General features: G+C 37.6%; 1 protein-coding gene and 1 long non-coding RNA gene across 4 annotated transcripts; one reads left to right on the forward strand and one right to left on the reverse strand.

Annotated features, from left to right (window-relative positions):
- The first annotated feature begins 2,156 nt into the window (after positions 1-2,156).
- Positions 2,157-7,180, forward strand: LOC147511143 (uncharacterized). Its single transcript, XM_086598372.1, has 10 exons — positions 2,157-2,365; positions 2,434-2,526; positions 2,627-2,746; positions 4,214-4,648; positions 4,725-4,790; positions 4,869-4,949; positions 6,208-6,294; positions 6,536-6,595; positions 6,743-6,838; positions 7,085-7,180. Exons 1-10 carry the CDS (start codon positions 2,231-2,233, stop codon positions 7,178-7,180), a joined length of 1,269 nt encoding a protein of 422 aa, XP_086454498.1. The 5' UTR covers positions 2,157-2,230.
- Positions 7,181-10,270: 3,090 nt separating this feature from the next.
- LOC147511144 (uncharacterized) lies at positions 10,271-12,450 on the reverse strand. Of its 3 annotated transcripts, none has more exons than XR_015216945.1 (4): positions 12,324-12,450; positions 12,015-12,226; positions 10,865-10,987; positions 10,271-10,489 (listed from the first exon to the last, which is right to left on the reverse strand). It is a non-coding gene; the product is annotated as an uncharacterized LOC147511144 (long non-coding RNA). The 3 variants fall into 3 exon arrangements; XR_015216944.1 differs by having other exon boundaries at positions 12,015-12,115; positions 12,197-12,444; XR_015216943.1 differs by having other exon boundaries at positions 12,015-12,444.
- Positions 12,451-26,237: the final 13,787 nt, after the last annotated feature.

Here is a 26,237-nt window from a genome sequence, read left to right on the forward strand (position 1 = left end):
TCTGCTTCGTTATCATTTCTGACAACATGGTTGAGTCAGAATTACAATCTGTTTCTTGAACCTCCCCAAGATACAGCAACACCACCCAATTTCTATATCTACCCAATCGTGGACATTGTGTGGGACTCTATGCTGTATCCATTAGACAGCAGTCTTACTACAACTTTTAATGAGGATATTATAGGCAGGTTACATCTCAGATTTCAAATACAGCAGGATACCCTTGAAAATACAACTATAGTTCATAGTCACTTTCAAATATCTTACAATTATAGAAATATGAGATACTATGTTAACTCAGTGTTAATGTAGCACCAAAAGAAGTAACCAGAGGCACAGTCTCTACGCTCACGGACTATTTCACTTGAACTAGCAAATTTGTTGTCAACCAATACAATTAGGGGAGTTGTAACCAGAGGCAATAGCCTCAAAGAACTATAGTATTATGGTACTTGGGATCCTTTGTCATTAGCTACTTTGATACGTGGTATTTGCGTTGAAAAGAATTTGCACAAAAACATTTACATAAGGTTTTCCTTGAATGAAGTGTGTTACAAATTGGATTTTGGCTCTCAAGAGCTGAAATCACTCAAGTCACAAGTTTCCTGAATTTAGACCTTGCTATTCTGAGAATCCAACCATGTCACCTAGCCCTTCACCAAATGAAATGATTCTACAATTACGTAAAAAGAAGGAAGTGTAAGGGGGAAAACCGCTAAGTGAGATGACATGTTACACAATCACTAAGCATTGAACTTGCTATCATACATACCAAAAGTTTCTTCAACTTGTTCTTCTTCTTCTTCTTTTTATCTACATAGGCTTCAAGTTCCTTCTCACGGACAAGGGCATCCTCCGAGAGTCTCGCGAAAACAAGAATAATCGGTGTAATAAAAAGCATTCGACGCTTTTACTTGAATGTGCCACTTGCTAGTAGCCGTTACCTTTGGGCCAAATACATACAATGAGTTCTAGCAATCAAGAAGAGTAGAGCAGGTGTTAGTATTTCAAATTCAAAACCATGAGTCTATAAAATTACCCGCTTAGTTGCCATGAGTTCTTGTTCTAGGGCATCGACACGCTTCACAAAGAAAGATTCAAAGATTTCCTCTTTCTCAAAGCATTGTAGCTGGTTTTTTGTCGAGAACAAAGACCTTCTCTTCCAGTCACCCATGCGCTTCATGACGCATATGTATTTAGCGCGGATATGGTAGGTCCAGGTAACTGGTGGGGTAGTTGGCGCTTAATGTTGTGGTCTACAGAGTCAATAGTGCCGAATAGAGGTTGGCATCGAGCTTTTTGGTATGTTGAAGTCAATCTGATCATAGTGACAACGCCCATGACAAACGCCGGACGCCAGAGAAGATTTGAGAGCTTTAGCTTGTCGAAACCTTGCATTCATCATAAGGAGAGAAACAACCTGAAATTCAATAGTAGCATTTGATAGCTCCAGTTATACAAAAGAAAACGTAAAACACTTTGGCAATACAATATTATTAGGTTATGACACCACCGTGTTCTTTTTGATTCAAAACTTATTTTACAAGAAATACAATTTGTTTGGTGTGCATTTGCTATTACTAGGTGTTTATATATATATATATATATATATATATATATATATATATATATATATATATATATATATATATATATATATTTGTTTTTCCTTTTACGCATATTCCCTCGCTCATCTCATATAATACTAATTAATGTCCCAGGCTTATATTTTTCAGCTTAGCCTAGCCATGGATCCGGATGAGGTTGTCCATTCCAAGATGAGGTTGTCCATTCCGAAGACGCTAAAACACCTATAAGTACTAGGGTAGAAAGGAGAGGCACAACCCAGTAATGCATTGTCTTTCCGGTGATTGGGATGGTATCATCATAAGAGTTCACTTTGATGGGAAAGGTAGGCCTATAGGTCAAAAAAGTTTGTAATAAGCTTTCGGTTGGGAAGGTGCTCTTGAGAGAGTCCGATTCCCTAAGTGCTTTTCAAAAGTGGACGAAAAGCACCACCGTAACTTTTAAAACTATTATGGGCTGGCATACCGGTAATTTATTTTGAATTTTGAATTTTGAATTTTTATTTTCCTTGTTGTTTCTTATCTTGCTTGTAACTTGATTCGGTTTATTTATTCGCGGACCCGTGATAAGATTCGATATAGATATCAGGTATAGGAAGTCAGTTTTGAAATCGTTTGGAGTTAGATGGAGGACCTTCAAGAATATGCTGACTGTCAAATATATTATTCCATTTAAAGATGATCCCGAGGCACTCTCAAAACCACCTGCAAAGTATAAGCTAATTAAAAAAGCTGACTGGGATGCATTTGTGAAATCGAGATTAACAGAAGAGTTCCAGGTATGTGTGAGACATTTAAATAGGTATATTGTTCTATTTAAATTAATAATTTTTTTTATCTATTATAGGAGAAGAGTAAGTTACAATCTGCACGAAGGGCAAAGGGTAAGTATAATCACCGAGTTAGCAGGCTTGGATATGCTGGCTTGATAGATAAGATGGTGAGGACTTGTACAACTTTTTAAAATCTTAATGTATATAGTAAACCATATCAAATACTTCATAACTAAATTGATTTTTTTTTTGTATATCTCATTATAGCAAGAAGAGTTGGGAGAATCGTTTGATGAGGATGATAGAGCAGGCTTGTGGCTTTTAGCTCGGCAGAACAAGAGTGGCGAATACTTTAACGATGATATAAGGAAGGTGGCAGAAAAAATTGTAAGTTTTGAGCTATGCTAGCACGGGTAATAGACTAAAGTACTAATGTTCTAGTTCATGTCAGACCTTGTTCGGTCTTCCCTACCATGCCGCCATCAATGTTCTCGGCCGGTGGAGTCACTGCGGTGCCTCCTTAACTGGTACCAATGGAAAAGGAACGATGTTTATATAAATGAAAAATTAAGCCCATCCATTATATAGAATTTTCTTTTGTGTGTTTCCAAAACCCGAGATCCACACTCCCAATCGGCGAGTCCCGTGTTTTTAATAAATGCTACCCCCGGTAGGTGCTAGGAAGAAGAGTTAAGAGCCATTGGGGTGAAAGCTTAAAGACTTTTAAGTACACTAGAAGAGTAATCGCCTAGTGTATATGAACTTTAAGTACGGTAATAGTAGTTTAATTTGTATATACCTCTTTAGTCCTCGAAAGCAGGTGAGTCAGTTAATTCTTAGTTTTTCACTAGATCAATTGATTTAATTGATCATTTTGGATTGCTGTGAGCCTGTACCAAAAAGGGCTTCAATAAAATCTTAAAACCAACTAATATATTTCTAGATCACCCAACTTTATGTAACTCATGCATATGGTACCATTCTATGGATTTTCTCTGGGGAAATGATATTGGTGAAGCAATGTTACATGAGGTGGAAAATTTTTGCGCCTATTATTGGAACATGTGTGATGAAAGTTAAAGAATTTCCACCAATTAAGTTTCTGGCTGTAGGCTAGTAAATCACATACCTGTGGAAGTTGTAGGCATTTACTAATTTTCAACACAAGCTTTCCTCAAGGCATAGAACGCAGAGGTTTAAGAATATAATGATGCATGTAAGCCACACTTTGGACTCATCAGTATTGTCTCAGACGCTAAAGATAGATAAATATGGGCAATTGGGCATGAATTATAATTTGTCTGTCTCAAAAACCAATAACTCCATAGTCAATACTTATATAATCTTGTAAAACCAGTTATTAGATTCTCATAGTTGGCCTCATTACTGGACAGCCAAGTATTGAAGTTGATGTATTATAAAGGCTGCTTTCACTCCAAACAAACTAAAGGACTAACTACTATTATATTCCAGCCCATGTCAGAATATGGTCAGCACCCCACAGGCCTGTTCTAGCCCATGTCAGACCTTGTTCAGTCTTCTAGCCCATGTCGGACCCTGTTCAGTCTTCCAGCCCATGTCAGACCCTGTTCAGTCCTTTACAAATCAATATCAAGCTTCAACAGACCATGTCCATACCATTCATGTCCACCCGCAATACTTAACAGGTCAAAAAAGCATTGGCAGTCCACCAGTCAGCCCATGACAAGCCGTCAACCGTCCCAATTAGGCATGGCCAGTCCACCAGTTAGCTACACTCACTAAGAAAACACACATTGAGAATGATGGGTTGATATTTTCTTTCTCAGTAAATGTATGATCTACCTTGCTTAAGAAGAGAGAATGTTTTCGCAGGAACAACTAAAAAAGGAAGAGGCTGAAGGGAAGTTAGTAACCCAAGGAAGCGATGATGTTCTTACGAAGGCATTGGGGACTCCAGAACATTGTGGCAGGGTTAGAGCAGGAGGGAAATATGTCACTCCAACTACTTACTTTAATCTCCCTAAACGGGGATCAAAAGCACATAGAGCAGAGATGGAGTCCACGATCCGTAAAGAAAGAAGAAGAAAACCGGCATTAAAGGAAAGAGTGAGAGAGTTGGAGACCTTACAAGGAGTGATTAGCTCACAACACATAGAGAAAGTTGCCTCCAATGGTTCCAAGAATAATAGTAAAAAGCGAATGGAAAGTCCAAATGATGATGTATTATCTTCTGGCACTAACAACAAGACAATTAATAAATGTCTTGAGAGAGCATTGGGTGTGAATTCGAGAAAGAAGTCGAGAAAGGTATTACTTTAAATAAATGGCTACTCAATGTAAATATTTTTTCAGTTTTGAATTAACTTGTTCAATATGTGTGTAGGCAATTAGTGGTGCTAAATCTAAAAGCGATGAGGCAGTCTCTAAACAAAAATTAGGAAATGAGCAGGTATATGTTATTTAACGTGCAATCTTTAAATGTTACTTAAAAGATTGTTGATTTTAAATTCATTGTTATGTCTCTTAGGATGTGGGCTTGAAGAACAGTAGTGTTGCTAAACTTAATAGCAAAGTGGCAGTCTTTCAACATAAGTCGGGCAGCAAGCAGGTAATAGTTTTTTTTTTTACTAATGAGTTAGAGAGGCATAGGAAGGTAAATGTTTTTACAACGGTGATAAACTCAAAAGTGATATGCCAATATCTATTCTGTCGTTAGGAGTATGGAGTGTGAGCCTTGTAAACAGTTACGCTTTTCATTGGTATGACACAACTTTTTTTCGTATGTCAACCTGACATAAATGAGTTTATCTGAGGTTGGAACCGTTAGTATAGCTCGGATACTCTTACATAGGGTTTTACCCAAGTGATGAATAGTGTACTATTGTTCCCATCCGGAGTTTCTATAATCAAAGAGAGAGAGTGCACATGATGTGATATGGTTAGTGTGCATGATCGTTGAAACCACAAATAAGTACCAGATCAACTTGTACACGCTCGCCTTAAGAAACTTAAAAGTATACACTAGAATATTCATCAAATTAGCCACCAAACCTACTTTTCACAAAAGTATCAATAGAGCTCACGTGCCAAAGGCTTTATTTGTGGCTTAGAAAGATATTAGTTAATATTAATAGAACAGATTAAAATACACAATATTCACAGGCAGTATGGGAGTAACGTACACTCCTACGCTACTAACACTAGGATGCAGGTGGATTTGCAAATATATGCCGCTGAAACATACTTGCAAATAGTTAGTAGCACAATATTCTAAATACTTATATAGACACTTTACAGGAAAGTTAAGGGGTAGGTACAAAAAAAAAAGGGAGGGGGTTTATAATTTATCTTCAAGGAATTTTTAACTTAATTATAGATAGGAAACAAGCATAATGGTGTGTCATTATCAAAATACAATAGCTTTAAAAGATGGAAAAAAATGACAATAGCTTAGCTTACCGTACTCTTATCCGTCCTAGTTCCTATGCAATAATAGTGAAAGTACAAGAGTCATGGTATTATTGAGGGTGCGAGAGATGAGCGCGAGAATGAAAAACATCACCCCACAATGTTTTCACCCATTTTCATTTGTTTTCAATTTTTTTTTTTTTTTTTTTTTTTTTTTTTTTCAATACGTCACACTTTATTATCCATCACATAATATTGGGTATGTGTTAGGAAATAAATCAAGTATTTGCCTACAAAATAGGTAACGGTTGGTAATATTTCTAACATAAAACTTGTGTGACAAACATTATAACGGATGAATAAGTGTTAGCAATCAATTTTACTATATGTTGCAAATTAAGTGTTATGGTGTAATGCTACCAATAATGTTATACTCAATTGTTTTGTTGTTTCAAAAGTGTAAGCTGGCTTTGGGGTCCAAAAACAATATTGTTGCGGATGCTAGTCTAATTGAGGGGAAGGCTATGTATGTGTACAAATCATACGTGCAATTTTGGCAAATTCTCTTCTGCCAAGACCGATTCCGGATGATGATATTACCACCGTAGGAGGTGCAGTTGGCTACCACGTGGCTTGGCCAAGTGACTTTGTGGTATTTGACAATTTGGCTATCTCAAAACCTATGTTAGGAAACAAGGTGTACTTGTCATTTTGATATTAACTAAAAGTGATAGTTATATATAGTTTACAAATATCTATTAAAATTGTCCTTATAATGTTTGTTAGGTCATGGGATCAAAAGACAAGGATAATGGTGCTAAAGCCGATCAAAAGGCAATGATAATGGTGCTAATAAAGCCAAAAGTGTTATGCCAATCTCTAAACCTAAATCAGAAATGAGAAGGTAAAATCTCTAATTTTAAAATCATTAATCATGGTACTCACTAGAATTTTTAATTTATAATTATTTTAATGTTTGTGGTTGTTTTAAAGTGTAAACTTGCTTTGGGGTCCAAAAGCAATGTTGTTCTTGATGCTTGTATAATTGAGGGATTTGGACCGATGACAAGATCCATAATGATAGAATGGGTGAAGGCTATGTGCGTGTACAAATAATACGCGCAATTTCAGCGATTGCTCTTCTACCAAGACCAATTCCCCGATGATGACATTACCGTGGTAGGTGGTGCAGTCGGGGTACCACGGGTTTGGCCTCGACTTTGTCATACTTGATAATAAGGTAAAACGTATTCTATTATATTTTTTCTATCAATATTTATATAAATTAGCACCTATTTGTATTTATTATTCATTGTTTATTTATTTATTTTATAGAAAAATGAGGTCGACTGTGATGAGCATGACGAAATTATATTTGAAGAATTTTATGGTTTTGGTCGGCAATATAATGAAGGGAAATCATATAAGTGAAATGGACATGAGGATTTTTGAGCGTGAACTGCAGTTTTATATTGCAAAAGATGAAATAATGGATATTTGTCATAAGCAAATGTTGAATGCCAATTGCATTGTAGTATATATCCGTGAGTGGAATCTTGGATTTTATTTTTAAGAGATGAGTTGTTTAATTTATGCGCATATGTCGTACTAATGGTAGTATACTTTACTTTTAGATATTTGTATGAGAAATACGAAAGTTCTCGACATGAGGTTTGGATTCTCATTATCCCGGGCGATTTCAACTTGTATGCAGACAAAAAGAGATGAATCGTCGGTCTCAAATAGATTAATGGCAAGACAAGGAGACCAAATTATTTTTCTTCCGTACAATTCGGGGTATGCTTGTTGGTCATGTTATTTAATATATATGCATTCTCATTTTATTTTTATTTATTGTACTTTCTTAACTCCTATATATGGTTGTATAGGATCCATTGGGTTTTGGTAATTATTGACGTAAGTGCAAAAAAGTATATTTTCTTGATTCAACTGAGGTGTCCCCGATATAAAACTAAGATGCATGGTGAACACGTGAGTTGATTAATCTTATTTTTATTTTGTATGTCATATATGCAAACAACTTGTAACTTAATTGTAAAGTTTGTTTTTAGTGGGATGAAGACATTAGCATTAAGTGAAGGAAAAAGAGTGGAACCAGAGTGGGACTATGTCAAGGTAAATATACAATATTTGAATGTGAAAGATTTACTTAGTGTATTGAATGTGTTTTGACAATTTGTTTATGTTTTCGTAGTGCCCAATTCAACCCGTGAGGATACGAGTGTGGATATTATGTCTTATGGTTCATGAGACATTTTATGATGGATCCTAGTCAATCAATTAAGACAAAGGTTAGCAAGTCTTTCTTGTTAATATATTCTAAAAATATCTATGTAATTTTTTTCTTGTAAACGATATCATATATATTAAATTTTTGTTGACTTGACGCATCGTGGTAGCTAATGGAGCTGGCCAACACTATCACCTATACCAATGCCGAGCTTATTGAAATTGCATGGAGTTTATTGACTTTATCGAATCGATTTATATCGCCAAGCCAAAGGTATGAGTATGTATTGCATAATAGTATTTTGTTTTTATTTTGTTTGCTACTTTTTGAGGTATGGGATGACTTTAAATGTAGTAGTGTATATCTTGAATCACACCCCATTTGCATTGTAGGTATTTTCATTTATTTTTACTTCCGCTGTGAGAACTAGGTCCCATCGCATTGTTATCGCCATGCTTATATGAAATAGTCTCCGCTTTTGGTCGCTGGCAAATTTACTAATAATATTTCTTTACTTTATTTGTTTCTTAGGTTTGACAACGCTCGATCGATCGATGGATAATATTTAATTTGTTGATGATGGAGTTTATTAGAATGACTTTTAGTTTGGTTGAATGTACTATCAAATAAATGTATCTAGCATTTTTCAGTGATGTTGGATAAATGATAAATTGATGTAAAGAATAAGTGTTTCTGAATGGTTTGAAAATATATGGGTTGCAGTTATTGTGGATGTTTTAATTTTATTTTTGAGAATTTTATAGCTGTTTTATTGTCGAAATAAGTTTACGATTAGGAATTGAATTACAAAAGTTATTAGGTAGGAATTGAATTACGTGTTATTATCGCGATTTGAATTACAAAGGTTATTATGCAGATTTTTTACAGGAAAAATATAATAATAATATATATAATATAAATTAAAAAAAATTAAAAAAAAAAAAAAAAAAAAAATAGATGACGGTTGTAGACCTAACCGTCACAGTGTAAATTATTTGTTGACGATTTTTTTTCTTCCATAAAATGACGGTTTTGTAGTAGTTGATAGGCATTTCATGACGGTTCTACAATAGTCAATGGGCATTTCATGACAGTTCAACAAGAGTCAATGGGCATTTCATAACGGTTCCACATTAGTCAATTGGCATTTCATGATGGTTATGACGGAACTGTTAGAAAATATTGTTAATTTCTTGACGGTTCTAACTATAATTAATGACGGTTATATATGAGGTGTCATAATAAAACTTACCTACTATGACATTTTAAAGACTAATATATGTCATAATGGGAGGACCTTCTAAGACATCTTTCTATGAACCGTCATAAATTTAATGACGGTTTTGGTTGACTTTTTATGACACCCTCAGTAATGACGGCTAGATTTTCAATCAGAAAGTGTCATGATATGTATTTCATGACAGCTAAAAATTGTCATAAAACGCCCTTTTTTTAGTAGTGCTTTCAATTCTTGTAGTAAGCTAGACTGAATTCCTTGTATTTGCTTCCCGGGTACATTAGTAAAACATTGTCATTGCTATCTTTCATTATTCCCCCATATCCAATAGGTTCATTAGGTTGCACACTGTTCCATCTAGATTGATCATTATAGTATCATTTGGTGGTTTCCTCCAGTTGCACATCCTTGTAACACTAGGTTTCAGTTGAGTTTGAATACCCAACAACTGATCAAAGTATCCCTGTTAGCACTGTCGGGAGATTTCACTAGAAAGTCACACATCAATCTAGCTATTTTCTATCCCAAATAATTTCAACTTGGAGCTCACACCAAGGAAATCACCCACCCACTACTAAAAAAATGACTTGTGATGACGGCTAAAAGCCGTCATGAAACAGGTTTAATGACATTTTTTCGTTTAAAAACCAACCGTCATTATAGAGCCCGTCATAAAAGTTAACAAAAAGCGTCATAAAGTTTATGACGGTTCTAGAGAAGCTGACATCAAAGCTCGAACTTAATATGACAAAAATTCATTTATAAACGTCATAACTGGATCCTTTTGCATGACTTATTTTACTTAACCGTCATAGTTTATTAGAAAAAATGTCAAGAACTAAACCTTCGTTTATGACTGTTTTTATTTAAGCGTCACCCTGAGAAACAAAAGCGTCAAGAAATTAAGACTAAAAACTGTCAAGAATTGGTATGCAACACGACAGTTATTTGGAAGCTGTCATAACTTTTTTTTTTCCTGTAAATTTGAAATTCCTGTAAACAAATACATTCAGACACCAGGAGTCATTACAGAAACCAGAATCATACTTTTATTACCAACATACCAAGAACTTGTTCATATTACATGATTTATTTACGGAGAAAAAATTAAATAACTCAAGTACTTGATTCAAAATCAAGTCTCATAATCCAACAACAATACAATTTACATAACCCATCCAACAAATTGCTAATAAACCGATCCATCTCAAACAAGCTTAATTGAGCTACCGTGTTATCTCACTTATATAACCTAAAAAACAATATGAAGAAGAATGTGTTAGTTTGTTTAATAAGTAAACTAAAAATATAATCATATAACGACTTCTACACAGTATTCAAAAAATTCACGAACAATGTGTTAGCACAATAAGTCAATAACTACTAAACGAAAGAGATACAATCAACTATGACAGAGAATCGTGTTGGTTAAGCCCCAAATAACGTACACCACTGTAGGATATATCTGATCTGTATATCTCCCACAAGTACACAAATAACCCTTTAAATTGCATAATATAACAATAAAATGTATCATAGGTAGAATTTGCACAACATGATACTTTAAATTGTAATACACTGCAGGGAGAAAAGAAAAAAAGAAAAAGAGAAAGTGCAGAAGCCTTACCAACCCCAGAAAGACTAATCAGGAAACACAATGTCCAAAGTTGCATCATCTATGCAGTAACTAAACAAAGGCAGCGAAACTGTGGCATTAGGTCCTGTGTAATAACCTTTTATGATAGTTAGTCTGTCATTACAATCAAACATGAGATCTAAATCAGGTAATTTTTTTAGGTACAACTTTAGTAGCTGTAATATGCCCCATAGGGTACACACATGTCTTGTTTGAAACGGTTTCTTATATATTTCCACAAAAGGTATTCCATTTACGATCACTAATCTGAAATTAGCTGTTCTCCTTGCACTCTCTGCCATTTCCCTTGTGATACCAGTTTCTTTCCATGGCCATAAATCTTCGTGGATCCAACAAAAGTAATCGGGACACGTTTTGGATGGGGATTGTGGTTCTTGGTTTACAAGTCGTAAGTTTTTGGGACATGTCAGTCTTTTTGTTTGATTGGTTGTGTTGCAGTTGAGAGAACCACTTCATACATTTTTGCCTGTTGCTTTAAAGCTAATTGGAAAATGGCCAAACAAGCTATAGGATTAAATTTAAGTTTTTGAATAACCACTTCAATTATATCATCTGAATAATCGAAGTAAAGTTTGTTTATTGCATGGTATCGTTCAAGAACTAGTATTCTACATATCAGAATACTAAATGACGACTAAATCTCATTCCACTAAATGACTTTAATTCATCCACCAAGATTAATGAGAAATCAGCCCATCACCTGGAGCAAGACCAGTCCCTACTTTGTCAATTAACGTACACTTAATGCTATCAAAACCTAAACAATAAATGCTTACTATTGAGTTAAGCATGGCTACCGTCCATTTCTTAAGCTAAGTCTATTCTTGAGTTCCCTTATATCCGTAAGTTATCTCAATTGGATATCCAAGTGAAAAATTCATTGAAGGTAACATTCATATTCAGATTCCTAATGTTGTGGTTACAAAGTCTCTACCACCGTCCAAATACAAGAACAAATACGCTTCATACTTCGAAACCATTTCACAACACATTTTAAACACACACACACACACCCATAGAAGATGACGGCTATCTCCTCGACATGTTCATCCGTGTTACAACAAGTATTTAAAATAAATATATACATGTGGCTGCAAGCATAACAGTTGAATCAACTAACCTCAGCAGCACTGATCTTATCAGGTCGAGAAACATAGTCTTCCAAGTCAACCTCATCACTCAAGTTCATCTTAGCAGTGCGGACCTGTACACACTCAAATCCTGCAAGTAAATAGTGAAACAAATTACAAAAGTAAAAAATCGAACTATAGTAGAATGAAAACAACAAAGGAAGATCGTTACCTTTCAAACAACAATCCTTCTCACTAATCACTAAACAAGCAAAAAAAAAAAAAAAAAAAACTGGATTAGATTTGATTACTGCAAAGTTGAAACAAAAAAACGAAAGTAATTTGGGAGATAGACATACCTCAACTGATGAAGGATTCGAACTCACCAATAAAACTAGAATTCTACCATACATAGCACCACTGCATACAGTTTCCATGATTGATGAAAAAAAACACATATCTTTAATAATTACCTGTTCAGAGCAGATTGAGGGGTTAAATCGTTGCTACTCTAGCTGTTCTAGTTAGACCCCTCTTGCAAATACACTAACAATATCAGAGAATAGAAATTTTATGATTAGTAATGCTAAATATAATTTAAGTGGGGAAATCAGAAAAATTATCAGTTTTGGTGAAGTAAATTTCAATGAAAAGTTTCAAGAAGTCTTTGAGTCATGAATCTTACTTTGTCGGCCGGTATCTCTAGTGGAAACAACAAATTGAGCGGCATATTCAGGATTGATTTCTTGATGGTTCAATTTCCCAAGTGGTACATTGCGATGTCTTCAATTCAAGTTCAAAATTCCCAGAAGTAAATGAGCAAATGAAGGAAATGGACGACCAGATGAATGGACTAATTAGTATTTTCTTAACTCGCGAGGAAAATTAAAATGGGTACTGATCGAAAAAAGGAATTGGGTTTGAGCAAGAGAGCGGATGTGTTTGGTGGACTGAATCTCTCGATTCCTTGGCCAATTTGCTAATTTATTTCAGAGTACGTGGTCAGTCTTTACTTAGAGTTTGAGAGAGGAACAAAAGGAGGAGATGAAACTATAAAGCTTATCAGGACAGGAAGGAGGTGAATTAGGTTTGAAGAGTATAAAGCGATAAGGGGAGAGGTTGGGTGTTTGAAATTTCAACCTTTTCTTTTGTTTCACGATATTTTGAATAAGAAAAAAATGAGTTGGCTCTTTTTGACGCTTTGACGCTTTAGTTTTGGGGGCAGTGCTAGGTTTGTTTAATCTTGACGGTTCACCTTTTCTAATGATGTTGGGTTTTTTTTCTTTTTCTTTTGTCTAGTTCTTAACGGTTGAATATGGTCCAAGAGCGTGAAAGGTGTTGACGGTTTATTACGGTGGCCGTCATAAAATCATAATATTTTTGTGACGAGTCATACACGTTATAATGGTGCAACAGTTGTCATAAAATATAAATTTAGATTATAAAAAAAAAAAAAAAAAAAAAAAAAAAAAAAATCAACATATTTTCTTGACGGTTGGGTCATACACGACATAATGTTGCAATAGCCGTCATAAATTTATTATATTTTCTTGATGCTTGTGTCATACACGACATAATGTTGCAATAGCCGTCATAAAATTATTATATTTTTTTGACGTTTGTGTCATACACGACATAATGTTGCAATAGCCGTCATAAATTTATTATATTTTCTTGACGCTTGTGTCATACACGACATAATATTGCAATAGCCGTCATAAAATTATTATATTTTCTTGAAACTTGTGTCATACACGACATAATGTTGCAATAGCCGTCATAAAAATATTATTAAAACACCTATCTTGACGGTTTTTAGCAAAGCCGTCAAGATAGATAAAAAACAACCGTCATAATATGTCTTTTTTTTAGTAGTGACCCAAGACTTTTGTAGTTATCACAACAAACTCAACATAGCAAAACCACTAGTTTATCATCACAATTCATAGCAACAATAAATATGAAAGTAAATAATGCAAAGAGACACAAAGATTTAAGGTGGTTAGGTAAATATTACCTACATCCACACAAGAGCCGAGTTTCCTTTATAGTAAAGATTGGAGAGTTTACAAGAGGTAACAAGAATCAAGAACAAGAGGCCTCACTCAAACCCTAGCTCAATAGAGCTCCCACAATACCCAAGAAATGAATCTCTAAAAGTTGTCTCAAAACCCTATTCCATTTCTTTTATATAGGTACACATAGAAAACGATGAGAAAATGGGTTTTGGGACGAAATATCGCAACTCTGTCAAAAGTTCGGTAGGTATGAGTGTAGGGTGCGCCTTAGGCAAGGCATGCTTGAGCGCAAGGTGCGCTCCCTTCTTCGCTGACTTCCAGTAAGTTGAGCGCAGGGTGCACCTTCTCCAAAGCCAACCAGAGCGTAGGGTGCGCCTCCTCCTCCAAACTGAAAGTCGAGATCGCGGCATCGGACACCGGAGCAAAGCTCGACGGTTCCACAAACCTAACAATCTCCCACTTGGAACCTTCGAGATTCTACATGCACATCACATCTCAATTGTAACAACTCAATCCAAATCCAATTTACTAATGAAACACTCGGCTCATCCAAGATAGTCTTCAAGCAAGAAGACCCGACGAAGTTGAACACTTCAACTTCACCTTCACAACACCCCTACCATGACATAGACATGTCTCCGTGGTACTCCATGAATAACACAATATCCGTTTCACCGCTTCCCAATGATGTTTGCCAAGTTTAGCTATAAACCTCCAAGTAACTCCCACTGCATGGGATATATCCGAGTGCATGCAAACCATGTACCGTCGCCTACGGGCTTGTTGGAAACCATGCAAGCTCTTTCTCAGCTTGCGCACCATATTCTCTCTATCCTCCCGTAGGAAACCCAACAGTTGTCACGTGTAAATCTCCTCAACTGCTCACAATGGAGGTGAGCAGTTTTCACATCTAACTGCTTAAAATTTAAACCTTCCGCTACAACAATACTAAACACTGACTGAAAAGTATTTGGGGAGAATACCATGGCCATATATCTCTTGGAACCATCATGTTCCTCCTTGACTCGATACACCCATTTGATCTGTAGAGTCATGTCCTTGGGTAATTTGGCCAACTCCCAAGTGACACTAAAGACGAGGGACTTCGTCTCATCATGCATAACAACTCCCACTTGCTAGCATCACCAACCTCTAATGCCGCATCATAGCAATGAGATTCACTATCATCAGTAAATAAATAGGTGGAGGGAGGATACTTCATGCTCGGTACAGTTTGCCTAGATAACCTCCTTAGTGCACGAGGTAGAGATGGACTTGGTGGCGTAGTCTCTTCACCCGAGTCACTACTATCATCATCTGACTGTGGAACTTCCACAACACCATGACTCATATAAGAGCCTTCCAACTCAACATACTCAGTGTCACTGTCTGTAATCGGCTCTACGAGTTGTGCTTCTTTTCTGTCCTTGTACAAAACCATCTCACTGAACAAGGCATCTCTGCTTCGAATAATTTTCCGATTTTGGTCATCCTAAAAATGATAACCAAGATCATCATCGCCATACCCAATGAAGGTACACTTGACATCAAGCTTACTCCTAGCTTGGTCACTAGTGTGCATATAGGACTCACACCAAAACACTCTCAAATAGGAAAGGTTCACATCCTTCCCACTCCACACTTCCTCTGGAATCCTGAAATCCAAAGGTACTGACGGTCCTCGGTTGATCAGGTAAGCTGCTGTGCTAACACTCTCTGCCCAGAATTGCTCAGGCAAGCCTGCTAGTGTACGCATACACCTAGTTCTATCTATCAGTGTTCTAATCATCTGCTTTGTGACCCCATTCTCCTGAAGTGTCCCTCGCAAAGTCTTTTCCATCTTGATGCCACTGTTAGCACAATAGTTCTCAAAACCTGAATCAACATACTCTCCACTATTATCGGATCTCAGCTTCTTCACCTTGAAGCATGTCTCATTCTTAACCATGGCCTTCCACGTCTTGAACACTGTCAATACCTCGGACTTGTATCTCAAGAAATAGACCCACAACTTCCTAGTATGGTCATCAATGAAAGTCACAAAATATAACTTTCCGCCAAGTGAAGAGACATTAGCTGGTCCCCAGACATCTGTATGAATCAACTCAAGCTTCCTAGCTTTCAGAGTTCGACCCATCTCCTGAAAACTCACCCTTCTCTACTTTTCAAACATGCAATTCTTGCAGAAGTCAAAGTCCGTCGACTCTGATGGGAGTTTACCAGTGGAGTGAAGGACTTGCATTCCTTTCTCACTCATGTGACCAAGTCTGCGGTGCCAAATATTTGGATCCTCTTTGCCATTTGCCACAACATTCGACCCACAACCATGTGCGGTCATGTAGAGAGTACCATCTTTGTCGCCTTTAACGACTATTAGAGAACCTTTAGAGATTTTCCAAGAGTCCCTCGTGAAGATTGTAACAAATCCTTCACTAGCCAATTGACCACCGAAATCAAATTCTTCCTCAAATTCGGAACGTGTCGAACATCCCTTAATAACCATGTCCTATCTTTCAACATGACACGGACATCACCTTTGCCAACAATGGCACAAGATTGGTCATCACCAAGAAAGACCTTTCCAAGGTCACCTTTGGTGTAGTTCACAAAAACTCTCGATTTGAGGTCACATGGAATGATGCGCCGGAATCTAAAACCCAAGACTCTTTATTGTTCTTCATCGAACATATCAAAGCATCATCTTCCACTTCAACTAGATTAACATCTTGATTTTTCTTGTAGTTGTAATTCCTTGGTGCTTAGCATCGGTTACTATAATGGCCAGGCAAACGACAATTGTAACATATAATGATACTATCATCTCTAAGCTCATCACTAGGGGTATGCGAGTTCATTCTCCCCCTTTTATTTCTTTGTCTACCACGACCCTTGTGCAGATGCATCCCTTCCCTCTCGGTACTCAAAGCCGAACCCGATGTCGAGGCCCCATCCGAACTCTTTCGAATTTCCTCCGCTAGTATCATACTTACAACATCGTCGAATTTCAACTTATTCATTCCCGCCGAGCCACTAATAGCCGTAACCGTAGCCTTCCAAATTGGAGGCATTTGTCCTATTAACGCCAACGCTCTCACTTCATCACTAAATGTAATCTCAACCGACTCCAATTGGTCTTTCATTTGGTTGAATTCATTTAAGTGGTCCTTGAAGGAATCATTCTCCGACATTCTCATGGAGAAGAGCTTAGTAATCAAATAGACCTTGTTCGCGGCCGAAGGTTGCTCATACATGCACGTTAGTGCCTTCATGAGAGACGCCGCCGTCTTCTCATTTTTAATATTGAAGGTCACAGACTTTGAGAGACTCAATCGGATTGTCGCCAATGCTTTTCTATCTAGCAAATCCCATTCACTTTGCTCGCAACTCGCTGGCTTCTCTCCCATCAAAGGTTCATACAAGTCCTTTTGATAGAGTATGTCCTCAATTTGCATCCTCTAATAGCCGAAGTTTATACCATCAAACTTCTCTATTTTGTAGTTTCCTTTGTCGGTCGTCATGACTTCCACTGAACCAAAACAACGGTGGAGAACCTCTCAGAGGAATTTCTTCAAACACCTAGCTCTCAATGTGAAAGGTGGAGTCTTTCCTCACACACCTTGTTCCAATGATTCAAACCGTGGCTCTGATACCACTTGTTAGGAGACTAGAAAGTCACACCTCAATCTAACTACTTTCTATCCCAAATGATTTCAACTTTGAGCTCCCACCAAGAAAATCACCCACCCAAGACTTTGGTATTTATCACAACAAACTAAACATAGCAAAACCACTAGTTTATCATCACAATTCATAGCAACAATAAATATGGAAGTAAATAATGCAAAGAGACACAAAGATTTAAGGTGGTTCGGTAAATATTATCTATATCCACACAAGAGCCGAGTTTCCTGTATAGTAAAGATTGGAGAGTTTATAAGAGGTAACAAGAATCAAGAACAATAGGCCTCACTCAAACCCTAGCTCAATAGAGCTCCCACAATACCCAAGAAATGAATCTCTCAATGTTGTCTCAAAACCCTATTCTATTTCATTTATATAGGTACACATAGAAAAAGGTGAGAAAATGGGCTTTGGGCAGAAATATCGCAACTCTGTCAAAATTTTGGTAGGCATGAGCGCAAGGTGCGCCTTCGGGCAAGGCATGCTTAAGTAGGGTGCGCCTTGGGCAAGGCATGCTTGAGCGCAGGGTGCGCTCCTTTCTTCGCTAACTTCCAGTAAGTTGAGCGCAGGGTGTGCCTTCTCCAAAGCCAACCAGAGCGCAGGGTGCGCCTCCTCCTCCAAACTGAAAGTCGAGATCGCAGCATCGGACACCGGAGGAAAGCTCGACGGTTCCACAAACCTAACAAGCACATCCTTGAAACTCGCATCAAGATGTTCAATTTGTGTTGTGTTTTTTGGATAAAACAAGAGGTGAACTTGGGCTTGGGCTTGGGCTCTCTTTGATCCCTTATCTTCTTTTTGGTAGACCATTTTTCTTAAACTGTTTCCGGATAAGTTTGGAAACAGAATTGGATATGGATTGGGAAACAGATGTGATAGACTTGTAGAATCCAATTCTTATCGGGAAACTGGATCTAATACCCTATCCCGATCCAACTGAGTGCTCCACATTTTCCTCTATAAATACTCCTAGAGCAGCTGCTAATAATGGGTGCAAAAACTAATTTCTATACTAAGTTGAGGGCTTTCATAAGATCAGAATCATGGTTCTTCTTTGGTTTATCTGCAGTAAACAAAGGAGAGTCTATCTGGCTGTTGTATCCTGGAGGTTGACGCGCTTTGTCTGCATAAAGAGGAACAGACGCGAAACAACCTTAAAGAAAGCGTTTGATCCGTGCCTCAGCCAGCCTTCTTATTCACAGTTTGTTCTTGTTGCAGCAATTGTTACCAACAATTTTAAGGTTGTTTAACAATGGAACATGAAGAAGGTAACCAGTCCAGGTCCCACAATGACAATAGTCATAATCGACCGTTAAAGTTTGCTGGTGAGCACTTCAAGCGGTGGAAGGCGAAGATGATGTTCTATCTGACCCTGGTGAAAGTGGAAAACGTTCTAAGTGAACCGATTCCTGATGAAGATGTCTTGCTGGAACCTGCTCTATCTGTTGTTGTTGATAAGTGGATCGCTGCGGATTTCAAGTGTAAGAATTACATCCTGAACTCGCTTGCTGATGATCTATACGACTTATACTCTGAACTTCCGTCTGCTTCTGATGTTTGGGAAGCCCTACAAAAGAAGTATGATACTGAGGAAGCTGGCTCCAAAAAATACGCTGTAAGTCGTTATCTTAAGTTTCAGATGGTAGATGACAAATATGTTGTGTCTCAGTGCCATGACCTACAGATTATTGTTCATGAGATACTTTCAGAAGGGATGAAAATTGACGGGCAATTTCAGGTTGCTGTCGTCATTGATAAGCTTCCTCCCTCTTGGAAGGATTTCAGGAACATACTGAGGCATAAGTCTAAAGAGTTTTCGATGGAGAGTCTTATTATGAGACTCCGTATAGAAGAGGAATCACGAAAACAAGACCTTAATGAATAAGTTGCCATGTCATTTGTTAAGGCTAAGGTTAATGTGATAAACCAACAAACCAATAAGACTAAATCTAGTTTGAAACCTAATAAGAAGGCCATGAAGAACAAACCTGTTAACAAGAAAGCTCCACAAAATCAGAACCAAAGTCAGGTGCATATGAATCAGAAACCACCTGTTGACATGTCAGAAGTTGTCTGTTATACTTGCAAGAAGAAGGGGCATTATGCTAGGAACTGTAAGAGTCGTAAAGTCAGTGAGGCTAATGTTACTGACGAACCTTTTGTTGCTATGATAACTGAGGTCAATTCTGTTAATGTCTGTGAGGGGTGGTGGGATGATACTGGTGCTTCTAGGCACGTTTGCTATAATAGGAATTGGTTCAAGAGTTATACCACAACTACTTAATCGAAGTCCTACTTGGTGATAATCATACGACCAAGGTTAAGGGTGCTCGGTGATGTTGAGCTGCAATTCACTTCGGGAAAACCTGCCGTTAAAGGATGTGCTTCATACTCCCGAGATTAGGAAGAATTTGGTTTCGGTTTTATTTTGAACAAGGCTGGATTTCAAAGAAGTCATAGGTAGTGATCGGTATGTGATCACTAAGTCCGGGTTTTATTGGTAAGGGTTATGCATGTAATGGGATGTTTAAGTTGAATGTTCTTTGATATGAATAAAACTTCTACTACGCTTACATGATCTCTTGTTCTGTTAATGTTTGGCATGGTCGATTATGTCATATTAATAGGAAGTATGTTAAGAACATGAGCGTACTTGGCTTAATTCCTAACTTGGATGATGATTTTGCACACTGTGAATCTTGCACTAAGGCGAAAATCACAAAGAAGCCTCACAAATCAGTTGAGAGAAGTACAAGCCTGCTAGACTTGGTACATACTGATATCTGTGAGCTTGAAGGAGTTATGACTAGAGGTGGTAAAAGATATTTGATTACTTTTATTGATGATTGCTCGAAGTTTGCATATGTCTATTTGCTGAAAAATAAAAGTGATGCGTTTGATGCTTTTAAAGCTTACATACTTGAGGTTCAAAATCAGCATGACAGGAACATTAAAGTAATTCGAAGTGATAGAGGTACTAAATATGGTTCTACTGATTTTGATCTTTTCTTGCAATCACATGGTATAATCCATGAGACGACAGCTCCTTATTCACCTCAAATGAATGGAGTAGCTGAACGTAAGAACAGAACTCTTAAGGAATTAACTGTTGCTATGTTACTTAGTTCTGGAGCACCATCAAATTTATGGGGTGAAGCTGTTTTGACTGTTTGCTATGTGCTGAATATAATTGCTAATTTTAAAATGAAGGTTACCCCTTATCAGCTATGGAAGGACAGAAAGCCTAATTTGAGTTACTTCAGAACATGGGGATGTCTGGCTTTTGTAAGGAAGCATGATCCCAATATCTCAAAGCTTGAGAGCAAAGCTTATGAGTGTGTCTTTCTAGGCTATGCAATGAACAGTAAGGCCTACAGGTTTCTAGATATGAAGACTAATGTCTTGTTTGAATCATTTGATGCTGAATTTCTTGAAGACAGGTTTCCATACCTATCTAGAAATAGTGGGGGTGCGTCTTCCTCCAAGGCACCTACTTCTGATGTTTCTGACACTTATATACCTAGAATACATGACAGAGACACTGTTACAGAATCTGAACCGAGAAGAGGTAAGAGAGCAAGGGTTGTTAAGGAACTGGGACCCGATTTTGTCACTTTTTCTTTGGAAGGAGATCCCTCCTCCATTGAAGAAGCTCTCACATCTTCTGACTCTGAGTTTTGGAGAGAGGCCATACAGAGTGAGCTTGATTCTCTCATGGAGAACAAAACTTGGGAGCTTGTTGATTTGCCTCCTGGTTGCAAGACCATAGGAAACAAATGGGTTTTAAGAAGGAAGTTTAAAACCGATGGTTCAGTGGACAAGTTTAAAGCAAGGTTGGTTATCAAAGGTTTTCGACAGAGAGAGAACTTTGATTTCTTTGACACATATTCACCTGTTACACGGGTAACATCCATTAGAGTCTTACTTTATGTTGCTGCTGTTCATAATCTTGTTATTCATCAAATGGATGTTAAGACAGCCTTTCTAAATGGGGATTTAGAAGAGGAGATTTATATGGATCAGCCAACAGGTTACGTGGAACCAGGTAAGGGTAAAACGGTATGCAAAATACTTAAGTCACTTTATGGGTTGAAACAGGCACCTAAACAGTGGCATGAGAAATTTGATAACTTTATCATTACCAGTGGGTTCAAGATAAATGAAAGTGACAAGTGCATTTATTATAAGTACTCTGATGGGATATGTGTTATTATATGCTTATATGTTGATGATCTACTAATCTTTGGTTCCAATTTACATGTTGTAAAAGAAACCAAGAACCTATTGTCTTCTAACTTTGATATGAAGGACTTAGGTGAGGCTGATGTAATGTTGGGAATCAAAATTACAAGAATGTCTGATGGCATATGGTTGGATCAGTCACACTACATTAAGAAAATGTTGAAGAAGTATAACTACTTCGATTGTGTGGCTGTTGGTACTCCTTTTGATCACAGTGTTAAATTATTTGCGAATAATGGTGAACCTGTGAATCAGAATGAATATGCAAGTATCATTGGTAGTTTGAGATATGCTACAGATTGTACTAGACCTGACATTGCCTATGCAGTTGGTGTTCTTTGCAGGTATACTAGTAATCCTGGCGCTAAGCATTGGAAAGCAATTGGCAGGTTAATGAGATACCTAAAGGGAACCAGTCATTTGGGTATTCATTATCAAGAGATATCCTGCTGTTCTTGAGGGGTATACAGATGCTGACTGGAATACTCTCTCAGAAGACTCTAAGGCCACCAGTGGTTATGTGTTTAGCATTGGTGGAGGTGCTGTATCTTGGAAGTCCAAGAAGCAGACTATTATAGCGCAGTCTACCATGGAGTCTGAATTGATTGCTTTGGCTAGTGCAAGTGAGGAGGCTGGTTGGTTACGAGATCTTCTCACTCATATTCCGGTTTGGCATAAACCGTACCCGATACTTTTGATACATTGTGATAGCACTTTAGCGCTGCTCCCGGGCGGTCCACATAAATTTTATAATGGTAAATCCGCGACAGATTAAATTAAGTAAACATAGTAATCGTCCGGGGATTTTATATCTAGAGGTGTAGTGACTATTGATTTTGTGAGATCTGGTGATAATTTAGCAGATCCATTTACCAAAGCTTTGGCCAAAGAAAAACTGTGGACTACTACCAGAAGCATGGGACTGAAGCCAATTGGAAGATGAACATCTATGATGGTAACCCAACCTAGGGACTGGAGATCCCAAGAACTAGGATCAAAGGGAAGAACAAGTCATAGAATGTTGGTTGTAAGACATACATTGTTACTTATCTGTCCCGTAGTTGGATAGTAAAATGTATGAAATTCTGCAGCGATAATAAAGGTTGAGGTTTTATGGGAAAAACTCTTAATGAAGTTCTATGGTCCTTATGGGTGGAGTGTATAGCTACAGGAGCACTCTTGATAGACTCACCTAGTGAATGTGAAAGTAGAGGCCGCTTTCTATGAGAATGAGGGCTGATTCTCTAGATCATTCACGAATCCAGGAGAGCACAGGGCCTTTAATGTGCAGAACATGGAAGGAGAACACTGGATATGTTGTACGTGATTATAACTTATTGTATACTCAAGACCTAAGTTTAAGACTTAGTCACTTATGGCTCTTATACTTTGAGTAATTTTCACTACGTAAAGGTTTAAGTCGTAAACACCTTCATCTATGCATAACATGTTGATACTGATATTGATTGCCCTTAAGTATAATTTCTATTTTGTTTTTATCAAAAATAAGTGGGGGATTGTTGTGTTTTTTGGATAAAACAAGAGGTGAACTTGGACTTGGGCTTGGGCTCTCTTTGATCCCTTATCTTCTTTTTGGTAGACCATTTTTCTTAAACTGTTTCCGGATAAGTTTGGAAACAGAATTGGATATGGATTGGGAAACAGATGTGATAGACTTGTAGAATCCAATTCTTATCGGGAAACTGGATCAGTACCCTATCCGGATCTACTGAGTGCTCCACATTTTCCTCTATAAATACTCCTAGAGCAGCAGCTAATAATGGGTGCAAAAACTATTTTCTATACTTAGTTGAGGGCATTCATAAGATCAGAATCGTGGTTCTTCTTTTCTTCTTTGGTTTATCTGCAGTAAACAAAGGAGAGTCTATCTGGCTGTTGTATCCTGGAGGTTGACGCGCTTTGTCTGCATAAAGAGGAACAGACGCGAAACAACCTTAAAGAAAGCGCTTGATCCGTGCCTCAGCCAGCCTTCTTATTCACAGTTTGTTCTTGTTGCAGCAATTGTTACCAACAATTTGTCTGCAACAATGCGAGACACGACAACACGTTTTGTATGAATGTAGTTTTGCTAGGGAGTGTTGGGACTACGTCAGAGAAAATTTGCAAGTACAAAAGAGCATTCAAAGCCATGAAGGCATCCTCACTCCTTGCGCTAACAGAAGCTCCCTAACTAAAGGCATGTGGGCCGCAGCAAGCATATGTTGCTTGGTTGCTATTTGGAAGAACATAAATAAAGTCATGTATGACCAGAAAGGAGTCAACCTCAACTTCGCTCGTAGGAGCATCAAGAAAGGAGTATGCATGGCTCCCAAAAGGTCAACTGGACACTCAGACGCCTCGGGACAAGACTCAGTAATGCTTCAAAGGATGCAGTTGGACCATAAGCATAAAAAGGTGCCAAAAATCATCGAATGATACTGGTTATTACCTCCACTGGGAACAATTAATGTAAACACAGATGGAGCCTCAAAAGGTAACCCAGGCCTTGCCGGTTGGGGAACTACTCTTAGCTAGGGACCATAATGGGAATATATCTATTGTTGGTGCAGGGGGTATGGGAGTTGTAACATCATATATAGCTGAATGCTAAGCCATACTCGAGGGAGTAGAGAAAGCAGTTGCACTAGGGTGGAGGAATATATGGGTGGAATCAGAATCCCAACCAGTTGTGCAAGCATTTCAGAGCAACACGATGAGTTGGAGATTCAAGAGTGCATGGAGGAAGCCTCTTACACAGACAGACTGGATTAATCTCACCTCCACTTGGCGAGAATCGAACTTTGGGGCGGATTCATGCGCTAAAGGAGGTTGTTCAATGGGAAAAGGCGTCAAGGCATGGTGGACATGTTAGAAAAATGATTTGCTCAAATCCATTTAAATATGAATGAGTAGTTTGTCTCCCAAGTTACCCCACTTAAGATGAAATGGGTTTTTTCTTGAAACAGTACGTAATGTGAGAAAAACCTTTTCAAAATGATGCATTTATTTGAAAAGATGCATTATGCGAAAAGGTCGCGACCTTTCAAAATGTGCACTGGTTTGAAACAATTGCATCATGCCGAAAAAAGGTGCAACCTTTCAAATAGGCACCGGTTCAAAACGATGGTATATGCCGAAAATGGTGTGTCCTTTCGAAACATGTGACTTTTCAAAGAGTTGCTTACTTTTTCCCAAGAGTCACTGTGTTGTTTCGAAAAGGCACCACTCACCTATAAATAGTGGATGAATTTGGAGAGAAAAATACACCAGATCACACAGAGTTCTGATCTTTCTCTTCTCCCTCTGTTCTTAGTCAAATACTATGTTGTGTTCGCTGAGTCTATAGAATTGAAGTGCTAGCTTTCTATAGAAGGAAATCCGTTCTATCTTGGGAGATAGTTTCTCATCAACCTTCAAGCACCGTGAGGGGGGAAATCTGTCTTAAGGACATAGTGTATCTACACTAGGCTCGGATTTAATTAAGAAGTACAAGACATTTACAAGACAAAAGGTTTGTATAGTTTGGTAATTGGTAAAGAGTAAGTACAATTAAGTTGTATATTCCTAACAGGACACACATGCTTGATTTCTTAATTATCAAAGTTAGAAGACTCAAATTGTACCTACTATAGGTTCATTTAGTGGCAGAGCCATGGATTAAGACCATATAGGCATTCTTAATGTACCTTTTCTGCTTTTTCTGTTACTTTTGTTTTACTTGTATTTCCCTTTTTCAATTTATAAAATTACACTTTAGCAAAAAACAGAAAAATCTGGTTTCAGCCGAGTCTTCCACTCCTTGAAGTTTGCTCGATCTGTAAGTAAATCTTCATTTTCTTCAGAGTGTACGGTCTCTTGTGACATGTTGTGCTGAATGTATGTACTCTCCTCTTGAACCTTCTACAATTCCTCTCATTCCATATTGCATACACTATTGCACACACTATGGTTTTAATGATTTCTGACTCTGAGGAATTCTTCCTAGCTCTTCTCAAGATGTAATTCCATTCTCTGGTGGAGCATTGAACTGGTATACTTAGTCCTAACATTCTGTTAACTTCAGACCAAACTGCCTTAGTAAAAGAGCAGTTAAAAAATAAATGCTGGGAATTTTCTTTGTCACTCTCACACAAACAACACTTCGAATGAGATATGATGTTTTTATTCATGAGCATGTCTTGAGTAGACAAACAACCAATGAACAACTGCCATGTAACAAAAGAGTGTTTTGGTACACTTAACTTTCCCCAAAGAATGCATATGGGCAAAACCGGATAATGATACAGTAAAGTTGAACATTGATGGTTCTATATCTGTTAATGGTTGCAGAAT

The sequence above is a fragment of the Coptis chinensis genome, chromosome 3 (genome assembly GCF_015680905.1).
Source record: "Coptis chinensis isolate HL-2020 chromosome 3, ASM1568090v1, whole genome shotgun sequence".
Classification (NCBI taxonomy): Eukaryota; Viridiplantae; Streptophyta; class Magnoliopsida; order Ranunculales; family Ranunculaceae; genus Coptis; species Coptis chinensis.